Below are 18,017 nucleotides of genomic sequence, written 5' to 3'. Positions count from 1 at the left end.
AGTTGCAAATCATAAAATGTGTGCCCTTTTAGTGAGAAGACATAAATAAAACTACTTTGGGCATTGCATTTGTTCGTCTGTAACCATGTTCCAGTAGATTCATCTTTTGTAGCTGAAGACCAGGCATTTTAGTTTTAGGTTCTTGGTCTTCATTAAAACAAAAAGTCAAAAAAATACTAGCATACAATTTATTTTCCTCGTCTTTCCGCAAAACCACAAACTTTGTGAGCTTTTATTTTTCCATATGTACAGTAAAGGGATTAAAAATGAGTTTAATATTTTTAAAAGTTCCTTTTAGCCATCCCACTACTGGGTATATACCCAAAGGATTATAAATTAGTCTACTACAAAGACACATGTACACGTATGTTTATTGCGGCACTATTCACAATAGCAAAGACTTGGAATCAACCCAAATGTCCATCTGTGACAGACTGGATTAAGAAAATGTGGCACATATACACCATGGAATACTATGCAGCCATAAAAAAGGATGAGTTTGCGTCCTTTGTAGGGACATGGATGCAGCTGGAAACCATCATTCTTAGCAAACTATCACAAGAAGAGAAAACCAAACACCGCATGTTCTCACTCATAGGTGGGAACTGAACAATGAGATCACTTGGACTGGGGAAGGGGAACATCACACACTGGGGTCTATCATGGGGAGGGGGGAGGGGGGAGGAGGGAGGGATTGCATTGGGGAGTTATACATGATATAAATGATGAATTGATGGGTGCTGACGAGTTGATGGGTGCAGCACACCAACATGGCATAAGTATACATATGTAACAAACCTGCACGTTATGCACATGTACCCTAGAACTTAAAGTATAATAAAAAAAAAAAAAAAAAAAAAAAAAAAAAAGTTCCTTTTAACAAATGCAAACCTTATTGCTTTGCTTCTCTTACCCTCCCATAAATATGCACGGTGTTTACCATATATTAACTTCAACATTGGTAAGGTTGTTTTGTTTTTCCTATAGCGCTTAACTCTTACATAGTTTATTCACTCTTAATCAACTGAACTCTAACTTTTGTATCCCAGAATACATTGGCAACTCAGTCAAAATTGTTGACTCACTGATAATAGCCAAATTGTACTCTCTCACAAATTTGTGTTTTTACCAATTATAGATTAACCGCCACACCAACTACTGAATTGTGAATGCTTTAAGAGGTAGTCAGGGCTATTTGAGATGTTATTTTCATGTTAACAAATGTCTCTCATTGTATGCGAATTGTTCTTTCTTGGAATGTGAATGTCTGCTTAGTTATTGAGTGACCACATAACTTTCATCCATCTTCAGGGTTCAGAAAAAAATTCCACGTGTTAATTTTCCCCTATAGATATTTTCTCTCTAGGCATTATGACTTCTTCTCCTCTGTGATCAAACTCTATGTGGTATTTTAGTAAATGATACGATAAATCAAGTTTTCCCAGCTGTGTTGACTCAGTTGAAAAAGAAAGATTGCCTAAAATTAAGGATTTGAGTCATCTGACAGCTATTGTTTGGATGTTTAGTTTCCTTTTCTTGCCCCACTTTTATCATGAGAGGTGCTGAGCATGCACAGTGCTCCATGCAAACCCTTACACCACCACCTGTGTTACTGCAGAGTAATTGAAAATTGCTGCGGTAATTCATGCAGCACCAAAGCCTGATGGTGAGAAACCATGTTAGTAGAAAAATCCTACTGCCTCTGAAGCACAGTGGCCAAGCTTCCTCAAACTGCAGCCACACTTCCTAACCAAAGAATGGACTGCATAGGATCCTGGTGTATAGAAGACTCCAGTTGTTACCTCAGTCTTTTGAGTCTTGTATTTATGCCCGTTGGGAAGCAGAGCCATCAACAGCAATATCTTTGAAGAGACAGAACAGTAATCACCATTCTTTGGCCCTACATGTTGTACCTGGCTCACCCATTTTATCTCTAGTGTCGCATAAAAGGCAGACAGAGGTGCTGTGTCTCTGTATGGTTCTTATTATTATTGGTTGCAGTCATTATTGAGATCTGAGTCCAGTTGGAGCTCACTTTGTAAAGGACAGATACAAGGAAGGGGGCAGGGGCAGTCTCGCCTGCAGGGCACAGCCCTTTGACTAATCAGCCCAGGCCATCTTCAGTGAAGTTGTGTCATCAACAAAGTGCAACAGAGAAGCTCAGTCTCACAAATGCTCTTCTGAATAGTAGTCGAGTGGGTGGCCCATCACCTATGCTGCCTTTGAGAAAATACTTGGAGAATTGATGATTATATTCCGGCTGGCAAAATGTGGTTTGGATCTCAGTATAATATACCTTGAAAACGTTTTATTCTCTTCAGTCTGTCTTTAGCTGATCTTGGGTTAAGAAATTAATTAAAGAATGACCACAGAGTGACACTGAAAAATAGACTTTCAAGCTCCATAACGTTCCTTCTTAATTGGAAGAATAGGGGGAAATTTATATACTTAAAATTTATCAGAGAATGTATCATTTAAGAGGATAAGTAATGTACTGAGAAGAAATATATGATTTACAAAATAAATGACTCCTATACCATTTGGACTGATCAATGAGTAGCAATTAAAAACAACTTTGAAAATATTTAATAAGCAGAACTACTTATCCATTTAGGCAACTTTTCTGAACGGAACTTTTGAAAAACAACATCTCTGGGGCTATTCGTTTGTTGTTCTTTTTTTCCCAATCCTATTTGCTGTGGTCAGAACATAGACATCTGAACTCAAAGCCAGATTTCTTAGTAGAATGACATTTGGACAGCTATTTTACTTAGTGATCCTGTACAGTTTCGTAGCAAAGCTGAAATAAGCCCTCTCTTTTTGGGGGAAACAAGATGGTATTCTGCTGAATGCTAGAATTTTATCACTTTGGGAAAAAAAAAAAAAAAGCTGCTTGAGAGACCTAAGAATATAAAAGCATTTGAGATCTCAGAAGGAGTTTAAATCAATGCACTGCCACAGTTACAGAGCAGATGAAAGAGCCTGCTGTCTCAATTGCCAGGAAACTACTTAGAAACTCTCACTTTGATTTCTTCACGTAGTCCGTTACATTACTGCTAAATGCAATATATAGGGACATCATGACTTTGATGTTGCACAGCTCCAACAAATGGAAACTAATATGATAGAACAACTAAGATTTGTGGTTATATGTGAATATACAAATATATCCCCATCTAGTTCCCTATTTACTATGTATCTCCAGGGGCTGTCTTTTAACCTATATTTTTATAAAATTATAATTTTGGTGTTTTATTCATGAGTTCTAGTGAGGAATGCCATGTTTATGTAGTACCAAAAGCTCATAGGAGCATATTGTTATTCTGAATTCTTATTTTATCTATATGTATTGTACATCAATTTTTAAAGTACAATGTAGTTTCCTACATCTGTTTGTCAGTACTGGTCAGAACTCAATTCCATGAGTAATTATTGATTCCATGCCTTCAGAAAATCTGATGTTTTTAACCAGTGGGTGTGGACAGATAGAATTAGAAACTGCATTTCCATCTGAAGACAGCAGAAATTTAGTTTCCATTTAACATAGGAAATTTTAAGTGAGTCATCCAAATATTAAAACCTTAAATGTTAAAAAATCTGTGGATTTTTGTCATAATAATAAATATGAAATCACTTTGCTTCTTTTTATGAAAATTATAAATATATGCTTGTTTATATATGTAAGACTTTCATCTCATTTAAGACTTTGAAATTTATGGAAATAACAATACAAAGAAAAGTTAAGAAGCTCTGTGGAGGTCAGAAATTCTGAGTCTTACGTTGGCCCTCCCAGTTACTAATCTTGATTTTGGGCATTGCATTCAATGTTTGGTTTCAGTTTCCTCACTTACTAAACAATTCATAGCACCTTCTCTTTCTCTTAGAACTGATGTATGGAATAAGTACGATGATATTGACAGGCAGTGTTGTAGCAGAAAGAGCTTCAAACCAGGCAGGTCTGCCAGTACTGCCTCCAACTAGCTGTGTACCATGGATAGATTATTTAGCCATTCTGGACTCCTAATCTCTGAAATGAGGAGGCTGGTCTGAAAAAAAGGCTAAATTCCCTTTAATCTTGTTTGTCACCATGCTTTGAAAACTGTAAATTCTTCTATAGCTATTTCTTTTTGACAGCATGCTTCGAAAACTATAAAGTGCTATATAAAATATTGCAGATGTTTTGCATAGTTGAAACAAAATATATTTAAACAAAATATGTGCTTATCAAAGTAGGTTAGTAAGAAGAGATAATATAATCTTCTTTTTCCTGAAAAAGCTTTAAGAATTGGATGAACAACCCTTCTTATTCAGTGTTTCATATATGAACCACATTCATGGGAGGCTTCTTAAACCTCTTCCAGATACATACAACTCATTTATTAATGCAATTTATAATGTGATAACCATTGCAGAAGAATTTCCATTTTTTGCTTAAATGTAGTAAATCTCCAATAGAACTTTTACTAATGAATTTACAGTAACTTTGAGACAACTTTAGACTTAAATTGTAAACATATATTTTACTTTCATATAACCTGAAGGCACATATTTCTAAGTCCTAAAGTGTAGTTTGTCCACCTGTGTGATAAGAAGTAAAAAGGGATAATTATGGTCATGGGTTTATCTGAGTTGTGTTTAATAGATCAAGATCTCTATTTTTAAACTTTGTTATATTTTAAAATAGCATTTGAAAAATGTGCTGTTTGATTACACAAAAACATGTGCCAGTCTCAGGGTGTTCCTACTTTTGTAGAACTGTTCTTTGCCAGATTATTTACCTGGGATAAATATTTTGAATCTAATTTAGATTTTATTTGATAGCTTCTTTGTAAATTTCTTTTACTTTTCAGATGAAGTTAGCTTCTTTTTAACAGGCAAAACTTCCCATTTTGACCTCTGCCAGGCACTTGAAATTCTAGACTACCTGAAATTCTACAATACCTATGAGGTTTAGTACCATTCTGTCTAAGCTTTATAATTTCCACAGGACTTTCCACCTTCATGATATAATTTAATCTTCACAACAATAAGATGTTATCATCCTCCTTTTTCAGATTTAAAGGAGGGAGAGGAAACTCAACAAGCTAAATGACTAGCCCTAGTTACACAGCTGCCAGATGACAGAGTTGGGTCTCAGACCTGAGTCTTCTGACAACCAAACCAAAGCTTTTTTTTTTTGAGATCATTATTTAATGCAAAAAAAAAAAAATGAGGTCCGTGGTCTTCCTCTGCAACACTTGACCAAAAACTTATTACATTAAAAAAATTATATCCTGCCTAATTTATGCCCTAATGATTTATTCATATTATGAAATTTAATTTTGGTGCCAATCTAGCTGAGTACAAGCTACTATTTTAAGCATTTAAGTATGTTGCCTTTTAGTTTCCTATGTGCTAAGTATTTAATCTCCATTTTTAAGTGAAAAAAAAATGCTCATGATTACGCAGCTAAGATGTAATTGGAACTCAATTCTGTTTGACTTCTGTGTGCATTCTCTCAGCCTCTTAACTTAATATGGCATAGAAGCCACAAGATGTGACTTTAAGAAACAGGACTTCAAGTCCAAGCTCTTTCCATTTTTCAAGTAAGAATATTACTCCCTCTCCTGCCTAAGTCAGGTTTATTTTGAGTACTGAAAGAAATAATGTATGTAAAGAAGATTTAGAAGACGTAAATCTCCGTAAATAGGTAATTTACTGATAATCTAGCTAATCTCATTTTATGAGAAATAATGAGAAAAGAATAGCTCCTGACACCCTCTGTCACCATCCAGGTATTTGTACAGTTGCTCTGCACAGGCGGGCTTCGATTAAATACGCCTGCACCTAAAGTAAAAATTCAGGGCATTGTGTCAGACCCCTGGAGGAGACTATTAGGCACTTTATGGGACACGTCAAATCACACTGCACAGGGGGCCACCACCTATTCAGCTCCTGCATAGGGCTGGTCCTGCTGAGAATCTAGGGGCCTCTCTTTAAAATAGCTCACTATAGGGATATTCACACTTATAGAAATAATTAATGGTGGCAACGATCCTTATAATGGCACCTGATGCCCTGCTGTGAAGAAAGATAAACCAGCCTTCACCATAAAGAACTTACAAATTATACGAAGCAAACATGTTAACAGCTATTAAGAGTCCTAATCAGAGCTGTTAAACAAACAATTAAGAGATGTCATATAAAATACACCCATTTAGACATAGCAGCTACTTGGAGTTTTAACAGGAACCGTTTACCTTTGAGATAGAGATAAGGCCCTCAATGGAGTATAAAGGTTAGGCAAAGACAAGGCATCTTTCTGAGTAATTCCATTTCCTGAGATCAAATCCATGGGCAAAGCTATTCTCAATGGTGCACTTGCATCTTAAGATTTATTTTTAGTCTTATTACTATTTAATCAGCAAATTATTCTTGTTTCTTCAAACATGACTTCTTATTATAAGTAGTGCATTCTTTAAAAGGCTAGGAAAATGTTGATATAATCTAATAGTAAAAATTAAGAAGAAACCTATTTGTTTAGAAGAATTTTTTTTTTTGCAGTCAGCATTTCAGTTGAGATGAGATTCACCCCTGCCAGTGCTTAAGACTTTACTGTTCTAAGTGTGGTCCAGTAACAGCAGCAGCAGCATCCCCTGAAAATTTGGCCAATGCAGGATCTCACTCCAGGATCCCACTCCAAAGCTACAGAACCACAATCTGCATTTTAAAAAGATCCCCACCTGATTTGTATGTACAATAAAATTTTAAAAGAAAATACCAATGTGCAAAGTTCCTACTTGCAGAAATTCTATCAGGCAAATTAGTAGGTTTAATCTTACTGGAAGTAAAAATTAAACTACTCATTTCAGAAAGGTACGTAAATGGTGTGACATTTGCCATGTGATTAAGTATATCTGAAGTGGTCCCCTCTAGCACTTGTGTCTCATGGTGGATTCTAGGGCTTCCAGCATTGCACAATATCCCAGTCTTGCTCACTAAGTATCTTGTAGTCTCTCCCCACTTTTCAGGTTTTGTGTTCAGTTCACATTCTCAGTATAACTCCCAATTATGTGGAACACTAACACTGTATGATAAAGAGCCTACAGGTGGGTGGGAAAGAGGGAGTTTTCTTAGCCTTGGGTCCTCCCATGTTCTTCTACAGTTAAAAGACACCAAGTCTACATTTTGATCACTCCACTCCTTGGCTGAATCTACTGTATACAAATTGTGCCATGTTTGAGGATTGAGAGAATTCATAGCTTTTGTATCTTCTTCCTGGAAACATCAGGGATGATTTAGATTATACTTTACTGTTCATCCCTTGCAGAGTATTTCTAGATTCCTTTTAGCAGCAAGATTTTACAATAATCATGAAAATCCCGTAAAGTACATGATATTATGTGATTTTCAAAATCTGATTTCTTATGTTCACATGGTGAACTATTTTAAGACTATAGTAAAGTATGCCCATCAGTATATACTACAAAAAAATAGGATCTCAGAGTGAGCAAAGAGGATTAAGTAAAGCATCAGTTGACTTTTATAGTCAAAAGAAAAAAAATACCCCGTGGAGGAAATGATAATGATGTTCCTTATAATTGTTGTGAGAAAAAAAACTACCACCAACTCTAAGAAAGTTACAACAGGCCTAATTAATGTTCAAATTGTTCCTCCTGAGAAACAGATGCTTTTCCTAATGTAAATAGGCTTCCTAGAAAATGTTCTTGTTCATATTTAGTAGTTATTCTATACTCTTTTCTACATTGTACTAACATGCAGCACTTGAGAATAGAAAATGAAGGGGTTTTTGTTTCTGCATTTTGGTTTTGGCTTGTTGTTATTCTTACTCATACTGTACAAGTAAGAAGGTAAATTGAAAACACTGACAATTTTTTTCTAAAAGCGTGGATTTTTCAAAACCAGAGCTATATTTCAGTTGAAGATAACCTGATTAAATTTTTAAAAACATATGTGTTTGGTCCATGCAATAGGTGTAGAAAGGTATTTGTAGTTATATTAAAAGTTGCTCCTCTGTTATCTAGGTCATATTTTATTGTATGGTCAGGAATTCTGGTGCCACCACTTTCTAACCACGGGGCCTGGAGCAAGTCATTTAACTTTCCTAAGACTCAGTTTCCTCATCTGTAAAATGGGGCTGAAAATTAAACCTATCTTTTAGGGTTATCTTGAGGACTAAAGAAGATAATATATTTAAAAGTGCTAACAAAGTGCCTGGCCCATAAGAAGAGCCCACATCATGTTAGATATTGCATTGTTTCATTGTTATCACATAGTCATTCAGCCAATTTTGACAGAAATCTCATACACAGAAATCAATCTATCCTATTCTGAAATGTAAAATAACTGTATATCCTTAAAACATAATTATTTTCATTCTTTAAAAAAATAAAATGTGGGCCAAGCATGGAGGTTCATGCCTGTAATCCCAGCATTTGGGGGAGGCCAGGTGGGCAGATTGCTTGAGCTCAGGAGTTTGAGAACAGCCTGGGCAATATGGCAAAACCTCATCTCTATAAGAAAAAAACATTAAATAAATAAGTAAATACCAGAAAAGTTACCCAAGCATGGTGGTGTGTGCCTGTAGTCCTAGCTACTCGGGAAGCTGAGGTGAGAGGATTGCTTGAGCTCAGGAGGTTGAGGCTACACTGAGCTATGATTGCATCACTGCACTCCAGCCTGGGTGACAGAGCAAGTCTCTATCTCAGAAATAAAAGTAAAAAGCAAAATGCAAAACCCTGTAACCTATACCCCCAGCTTGCCTCTTCCTCTTACAGGAGCCAAACTTCTTATAAACGTGACCTGGCTGCATATCTTTAGTTCATCATCCCTCATCCATTCCTCAGCCCACCAAAATAAACCGGCTTCTACTCCATTGCAGATCTCTCCTATAAAGGTAGACGTTATCTGGTATATTGCCGAGTGCTACATCCAGTCATCACTTTAAGCTCTGATATTCCTGTGCTTTCTGCATCTGCAGCACCTGACTTAACTCTCTTGGATCTCTTCTGCTTGGTGTCCCTCACAATCATCTTCCTTAACCTTCCTTTTAAGTGCTAGCATTCCCAGAATTTCATACTTGGCCTTTTTTATTTTAAGGTACATATCATGGAATCACTTACCACTCCTTGCTGAGAACTCCTGGGCGCATATATATATATATATATACACACACACACACACACACACACAGACACACACACATATATATATACTTCCTAGTATGTATACCTCCTAGTATGTTTTCGATAAATTCTCTCAACCAACCTAGCAACAGTGAGGTATCAGGTAGCATGCTAGGCACGAGGCTTACGATAAAATGTATTTAATCAAAGACCCAAAAGGCTTTAAGAGTCTTTGAAATAGAATCTTATTATTCTGTTTTCATGCATTTCCTTCATTTTCATTCATGCATGACATGATTTTTCTTTGTTGGCTACCATTGCCAGACACCCTGGTATATACCAGATATTCAATGCCTGGGAAAATAGGATAGAAATGAGTTTTTCTTTGCTCAGTTTTGTTTTAATGGTTGCTTCATTGGTTGAATTTGAAATATAAATTAGGAAGGATGTTGAATCCATGTTGTAAATTTTGAATTTGATGTGATATTGGGCCATGTTGATGATGAGGTTCTACAGGAGAAGTTGTGAATGAATCTCTGGAGTCTACATGTGATATCATAATTGGAGGGATATCTTTGGAAATAATCAACCTAGAAGCAGTTATCAAAATCCACATTCTTCAAGCTTTAACTTAAATCCCAGCCACAATCACAGAATCCCCAGGGGTTTTTTAGTGGAAGAACTTTAATTTCTCTGATTCACACTTCCTTAACTCCAGAATTTTTTATTTTAGTTTTCTTTTCTGTTTAATCATTTGTAATAGTCCATTCTCATGCTGCTAATAAAGGTATACCTGAGGCCAGGCATAGTGGGTCACGCCTGTAATCCCAGCACTTTGGGAGGCTGAGGCAGGTGGATCACAGAGTCAAGAGATTAAGACCATCCTGGCCAGCATGGTGAAACCCCGTCTCTACTAAAAATACAAAAATTAGCTGGACGTGGTGGTGTGTGCCTGTCATCCTAGCTACTCGAGAGGCTGAGGCAGGAGAATCGCTTGAACCCAGGAGGTGGAGGTTGCAGTGAGCCAAGATCACACCGCTGCATTCCAGCCTAGTGACAGGATGAGACTCCAAAAAAAAAAAAAAAAAAAGATATACCTGAGACTGGGTAATTTATAAAGGAAAGAGGTTTGATTGACTCACAGTTCAACATTTCTGGGGATGCCTCAGGAAACTTACAATCATAGCAGAAGGGGAAGCAGGCATATCCTTCATCACATGGTGGCAGGAAGGAGAAGTGCCAAGCAAAAGCGGAAAATCCCCTTATAAAACCATCAGATTGTGTGAGAGCTCACTCACCATCACGAGAACAGCATGGAGATAACCACTCCCATGATTCAGTTACCCCCACCAGGTCCCTCCTACTGCACGTGGGGATTGTGGGAACTACACTTGAAGATGAGATTTGGGTGGGAACACAGCCAAACCATATCATCATTATTCTCTCATCATATATTTGTGGACAGCAGACTGACTGACAAACACTGTCCTAGTCACTGGGGATAATATAGTGACCAAAATAAATGCAGTTCTTCCCTTCTGAAACTTTGGTCTAATTGGGAAGTAAGTTGTCAACTAAATAATCATGCAATAATTAGAAGTTAAAAATGTCTGATTAAAAGAAGGCCATAATCTATTCTGGGCTCCTGGAGACCTCCTTGAAGAAGGGGCATTTACCATGGACCTGAGGAATGGTTGGTAGTTAGCCATGTGTGGAAAAGCAAGTCCTTCTAGCCAGTGGGAAGGCCTTGTGAAAAGATCCTAAGGCAAGGAAAGACTATGGCTTTGTTTTTTTTTTGGGGGGGTGTTTGGTTTTTTTTTTTTTTTTTTTTTTTTTTTGAGGAAGAGATGAAAGACTTGGGTGACTGGATCATAGTTGACAACAAGGAGAACAATAGCAGATGAGGAGGGAGACAGAGTCAGGGGTAAGTGATGGTCAAGTTAAATGAATGAACAGCAGTCCAGCCTCAGTTTGACCACCTTCAGACATGAGAACTGCTTGCAGGCAGCACATCCCAATGGAGGGACAATGAGAATTTAAATTGTCCTTTATTATGTTGTGCCAAATTTGACTCCTTGAGCCTGACATATAATTATTTAAGGTATACAACTTAATAAATTTTGGAACTTATATATACCTGTAACACCATTACCATTGCAAGTTTATGAAAATGTTCATTGTCCCTGGAAGTTTCCTTGTGTTCCTTTTCGGTCCATTCCTCCCCACCACCCCCACCTCCAGACAGCAACTGATCCATCATGCCTCAAACAGTGCCTGGGACATAAAATAAATATTGGTTGAATCAAATAAAAGTGAATTTGTTTGGAGAATTATCTCTTGGTTTGACACTTGGTTGACTGCTCCATCTTTTCTAGGTATGCAGTGCCATTCAGAATCAGGATTTCACTGTGATTGAAGACTACTGCACTGGCCTCAAAGCCCTGCTTTATCTGAAAAGTATTGAAGAACTACAAGACTGGGATGGACAGAGTCCAGCTACTGTGAGTCACCAGAAAGGGAAACCAGTTCCACGTATAGCTGAACTCATGGACAAGGTATGTGCTTAAATCTCCTGTGTTATTCCTGAGAATTCAGCCTTGGTCAGTTTCTATTTCAGATCTTATTTACCATCTCACATTCTCACTAACCAAGGAAACACAGTGGCTGGTGGATGTGATTTCCTCAGTGTACTCTTTCTGAAGGAGACTTGATTACAGGCGTATGATGGGTCTGTGAGTTACCTTTTTATAAAACCAATACAACACAAAATTATATAAAAGGAAAAGACTGAAGTTTACAGTGTAAAGTGCCTCCAAATTCTGGCTTACTGTGGTGATGACTGGCATTCTTTACAGTGGGAGTCTGGAGATTTCTTTATGCTTTCTGGAAATTAACCTTTCTGTTTTCAAGACAATCAAATCACTGTAGTCTTGAATAATGTAAGGAAGTTTTTAAAATTAAAATCTAATCAGTATCTTTTGTAACTCCTTCTACTGTGTTGTTAAACCTGGGCTCAAAAGGTTATGTCCCAACTTTCTCACTAACTGCTATTTTCCAAGAAATATACACTCCATTTACATTTTCTATAATACAGTGATTTTAGCAACTCTGCTAAAACAACATTCAGCGTTTTGCCTTGGTATTTCCTTTGTATTATTCTAAATAGACAACCATTGTCAGAAGACATTTCTTGAGCCCTCAGTGAAGGGAGGAAAAAATTATAATTCTTAGTCTTTTCAGCTTGTCACTACATCAATAATTAACTTTAAAAAAAGAGAGGCAGTATAAAAAGATTCTTTAAGGAAGCATTTAATAATTCAAATGAATCTTAACTTGAAGCAGGTCACATGAAAAAGAATGGAAAACAAAAGCCCTGGGTACTCTGCCTTGGATGACTGGGTTAGGGATTCAGAAAGAATAAGAGAAACATCATATAATTGACTTATATTTGGCTAGCTTTAGCAGAAAATATCACTTTCCCTCTCCTAACAGATAGCAAAAAAAAAAAAAAAAAAACCTCCTTCAAGAGTAATGTGTATGATTGCAAGTCCAGTAATGAAAAAAGAAAAGGAGGAAAGAAACAAAATTTTACAATGTGGGTTCCAGGAAAATGTCATGATGAATGACTCCATGAGTGGCAATCAAACAGAAAGACTGTGACATTAATATTTATAATATTGTAATTAGCCAGATAGTGCCTAAGCAGCATTATTAGTGTAACTAATCATATTATCATAAACTGACTCTGCAGTATTCAGACAGTGAATGTTCTTGCCTTTATCAATGACTATCAATACCTAAGGTTGTTTATAACTAAAAAAAATTCACAAATGGCTTTACCTTCATTCAATGTAAATATCTCAAGGAAATTGTCTCTGACATGATAGTTTATGACCATCTGTAAAATCATTGTCTCAAATTTGGGTGGTTGCCATGTGAGCTGAAATGTAAGTAGCTGCATTGCACTGTCATGTTTTGTCTTTAAAGGATTTTCACACTCATTTCAAAACTTACATACTCAAATAAAAGATGGGTAATGATGAAGGCATTTGTGTCAATGACATAAATGGAAATTGATTTGGTAATAGTTTGAATCGAGATTCAGACTTTATTTTGTCAAGCTCAGCTTTCATCAAAATTGTAAGTGTAATTTTCAGCATTATCATTTGTTAAAAAAAAAAAAAGCAAGATTTTTCTATGTGATTATATCAGTGATTCATTTCTCAACACTAACTTGAGGAATAAGCAGATGGTCTGGTAATAGATTTATGCTTCTGGATTCTCCAATGCAGGCTGACATGACTAAAACAATAGATGATTATTCCCTTTAGATTAATATCCCTAATAGTGAATCAAAGTACTCTGGATCTAGGATACAGGTGATTTCCTAATCGTTCTCTCTTAATGTTGCTGCTGCTGTTGTGTGTGTGTGTGTGTGTGTGTATGTGCGCGTGTGTGTGTGTGTTTGAAAATAACTCATATTGTCCTTTCATTAGCTAAAGAATAGTATGCTGGTCCTCACAGTGTCTGCATACTGTAAGGAGATGAAAGGAAATGTAGACCCTTTGTAGAAAGACACTCTAGAAGTATCTGGCTTCTTTACACAGAAAAATTTTGTTTGGAAAGTACAATTGCTACTCTGATATTCACTCATAGGTCAGGCTACAATAAACCAGAATAGATATTTAGAAGAAACCCATTACAGTGCAGTGTTTGACAATGGAAAGAAAATGAGACTTGGGCTATGGAAACAAGGATTTGGCCAAGTATGTCATGTTATCTTTCAAGTAATTAACATATTAATATGCTCTCCTTATGCTTACCTTACTTATTAACTGATCAAACTGCCATAGCAGTGCTTCTTCAGGTGGCTGTTGAAGGGCAGGTAGTTAGGTTTTAGTAGACTTATGGTGCAAGCCATTTTAATCTGTGCCTGCAAGAAGAGCAAATTCCTGAGAAGAACAGTCATCAGCTTTGGCACAACACAGAGCTATTGATGTCAAACTCTTGGTGCTTGCAAACCATGCAGCATGCTCGTGAGAAATGTAGGTTCCTAGGCCCCACCAGCATTGACCCTGAGTCAGTGGGTCGGAGGTGTGTTGAGAATCTGCGTTTTAACATCGTAAATTCTCATGGAGGGATCCAAAAATCTGCATTGCCGAAAGGAATGAAAAAGAGAATAGCAATAGAAAAGTGAGAGATTGAGAAGTCAGCAATGAGCAGAACACAAGCTTCTCTTGATGGAGAAAGTAAACAATAAATAATTTGGAGTTGGAAAAGAAGTGAAATAAAAGAGGCAGGAGAGGAGTGCCAGAGAAGCATGACACTCGGTTCCGAATGGCCAGAGGTTGGAAATACCCAATGGAGAAACTGCATGTAGGACAGCAGCTATTAGCAAAGAGTAAGACTGCTGGGTTTATGTGAAGCTTCCTTATCAGCTAGACAACTTGGGCAAGTTACTTAATCTCTCTAAACCTTTTTTATAAAACTGTACAATGAAAATAATTACAATACAGTTCCATAATCCCTCATTAACAATTCTGAAATTCAAAAAATGCTGAAACCAAATGGTTTTACATAATTCATTCGGCAGAAAACCTGGCCTGAACTGATGTGAGACTTGCTATAATCTTTATTCCTCTTAGAGAACATTGAAGTGTTTACTACAGAGAGATTAATGTGCTTGATTCCAGATTGTTACCCCACACCTTGCTGGGGCTGGAGAGGGAGTGTTTGTTAAAATTTGGTATATGTACCATTTTACTTTTCTAAAATCCAAAAGATATTTTTAAATCCATACATCTGGCTCCAAAGGTTTTAACTATGGGCTTGTGAAGATTACCAAAATGAAAATATAATTGCAAATATAACTTTATCCAGAAATGCATCTATAGAGTTGGAGGCAATGTATATATTTTAGTGATTCTAGAAAATAAAATATTAGTATTTGGCACTTTTAGTTATGGGAAATAAGAGTTATGTTGACATTCTTGCTAAGAAACATGAAAGAAACTGAACAGTCCAATATTTGAACAGCAAATTTTACAACTGGAATAGTGTGGAAGAAAATGTATTCACTGTTTGGTGCTTGAGATGAGAACAGGACTCCTAAATAGCAGTTGTGAAAGAAAAACAGCAGAGGCCAAAAACTAATGATCACTTGGGATCTGCATGCATTTCTACACACTGTTCCTGACATCTGGAATGGCTTTCCAGTTCTCAAGCATCACTTTCTCTTTGAGCTATGCCCTGACCTTTACAATAGAATTAATGTCTCCTTCTCTTTTTGAACCTTAGTTGTAACCAGTGTCACATTGCAGTCGTATTTTTGTAAGTCCTCTTCGTTTACTAGAAAATAGCCTCACTATTCTTATCCATCTTTGTATGCCAGTTCCCTAGACATGCACTGAACACGGTAATGCCTTAATAAACATTGATTGAAAAGTGAATTAATGACTACATGAATGTTGAGAGAAAAAAGCTTATTGGTAACATTAAGAATTAGTAGTCACTTGACTTACCAAACCATTACTTTTTCCGTTACATCAGAAATGAAAAGAATGTGTAAAGAAACAACCTTTGAACTTAAAGTTCCTTTTTTATGTGTGAGTCTAGTTTGGTAAAAATAACATGGAAAAAGTCAGAATAGAAGGAGTGAGATAGACAGGTGAGCAACCTTTATGCCTTCTTGACTTGGCAAAATATGCCTAGATTATAAGCTTCTTGAGGGCCTAGAACCCAGGCTGTGTGCCAACGCAATGTCTACCATGTAAGAGTAATGGCATGGTAGCTGAATTGAACATATTGATCAATCATTAATATATTTTTAGGATCTACCTTAAATGTCACTTCTTTTGTAAGGCTGTCTATGACCCTCTTCCTTGGCCTCCAGGAAAATCAAATCACTCCTTTTCTTTTTCTTACAGCCCATGGTTCCTATAACTAGTATTGCAAGTACTGCATTTTCTTTTAATTGTATATCTTCTTGTCCATTGCTGCAGGTCATTAGAAGCATTTTGAAAGAAAGATAATATCTTATTCATTCTGGAGTTTTGAAGCACCTAACACAATGCTACATGTTTATAGAATTAAAATGCATGAATTACCTGTTGTGTCCTTATTTAGGAGGAAAAAAGAAAGTCAATGTATAATTAAAATTCCAGCTAGATCCTTTTAAGAATAGCAGCAGTCATTTTAGAAGAAAACAATAAACCTGCCAAATTGCTGTACTTTCAGTAGGTATTAAAAAATGATGAAATACATATTGGTGATATTAATAAATGAACATAATCTGTGCTCATTAAAAGGCTCTCATTAGGTTAAAATCAGAAATGCTGTCATGGTGGTTGTACAGCAACTCTGAAAACAAGGATTTGTTTTGATAGTAGAAACCAAAATTATATCCATATGACCAGATACATCATTCTCAGTTACTGATAAAACAGTTCTAAAATTCATATGGAACCAAAAAAGAGTCCAAATAGCCAAAGCAAATTTGACAAAAAGAACAAAGCTGGAGTCATCACATTACCTGACCTCAAATGATACAATTAGGCTGTAGTAACAAAAACAGCATGGTACTGGTATAAAAATAGACATATGGATCAATGGAACAGAATGGAGAACCCAGAAATAAAGCCACATATCTACAGCCAACTGACCTTTGACAAAGTTGACGAAAAGCATACACTAGAACAAGGGCACCTTTTTCAATAAATAGTGCTGGGATGATTGGATTGCCATATGCATAAAAATTGAATTGTACTCCTATCACTAACCATATTTAAAAATGCTACCCAAAATCATTCATCAAAGATTTAAATGTAAGATCTGAAACTATAAAAATACTAGAAAAAAATGTAAGGAAAACTCTTCTGGGCATTAATCTAGGCAAAAATAATTATGACAAAGACCTCAAAGCAAATGCAACAAAACCAAAAATAGACAAATGGGACTTAAAATAAAAAGCCTGTACACAGCAAATGAAATAATTGGGATAACAGAGGGCCTACAGAATGGGAGAAAATATATGCAAACTACATATCCAACAGGGGACTGTCACCCAGAATTTACAAAGAACTCGAACAACTCAACAACAACAAAGAAATAACCCCTATTAAAAAAGTAGGCAAAGGACATGAACAGACATTTTTCAAAAGAAGACAAACCCCATCAAGCATATGAAAACCTGTTCAACATCACTAATCATCAGAGAAATGTAAATTAAAACCACAATGAGATATTATCTTGCACCAGTCAGAATGGCTCTAATTAAACAGTCAAAAAATAACAGATATTGGTGAGGATGTGGGGGGAAAAAAGGGAATGTTCATACATTTTTGGTGGGAATGTAAATTGGTTTAAGCCATGTGGAAAAGAATATAGAGATTTCTCAAAGGACTAAAAATAAAACTACCATTCAATTCAGCAGTCGCGCTACTGGGTTTATATCCAAAGGAAAAGGCATCACTACATCAAAAAGATACTTGCATTCGTATGTTTATGGCAGCAGTATTCACTATAGCAAAGATATGGAATAAAGCTAAATGTACGTTGACAGAGAATAAAGAAAATGTAGAATACTATTCAGCCATAAAAAAAGAATGAAATAGTGTCTTTTACAGCAACATGGATGGATCTGGAAGCCATTATCTTTTTTTAAATTTTTTACCTTTTTGTTTTTAATTTATGTATTTGAGACACAGTCTTGCTCTGTCACAGAGACTGAAGTGCAATGGCACGTTCTTGTCTCACTGTAACCCTACCTCTCAGGTTCAAGCGATTCTCTTGCCTCAGCCTCCCGAGTAGCTGGGATTACAGACGCCTGTCACCACGCCCAACTAATTTTTGTATTTTTAGTAGAGACAGGGTTTCTCCATGTTGGCCAGGCTG

General features: G+C 36.4%; 1 protein-coding gene across 4 annotated transcripts in view; it reads left to right on the top strand.

Annotated features, from left to right (window-relative positions):
• Positions 1–18,017, top strand: part of DPYD (dihydropyrimidine dehydrogenase) — a 902,287-nt gene that overhangs the window by 760,196 nt on the left and 124,074 nt on the right. For all 4 annotated transcript variants that reach the window (XM_030935823.1, XM_030935822.1, XM_030935821.1 and 1 more), the window contains one exon: positions 11,501–11,680. In XM_030935823.1, coding sequence (XP_030791683.1) covers positions 11,501–11,680 — 180 coding nt within the window. The remainder of the gene's footprint in view (positions 1–11,500; positions 11,681–18,017) is intronic.

Source organism: Rhinopithecus roxellana, chromosome 8 (assembly GCF_007565055.1).
Source record: "Rhinopithecus roxellana isolate Shanxi Qingling chromosome 8, ASM756505v1, whole genome shotgun sequence".
Taxonomy (NCBI): Eukaryota; Metazoa; Chordata; class Mammalia; order Primates; family Cercopithecidae; genus Rhinopithecus; species Rhinopithecus roxellana.
The sequence above is the reverse complement of the archived record's forward strand: the minus strand, read 5'-3'. Positions and strand labels throughout refer to the sequence as shown.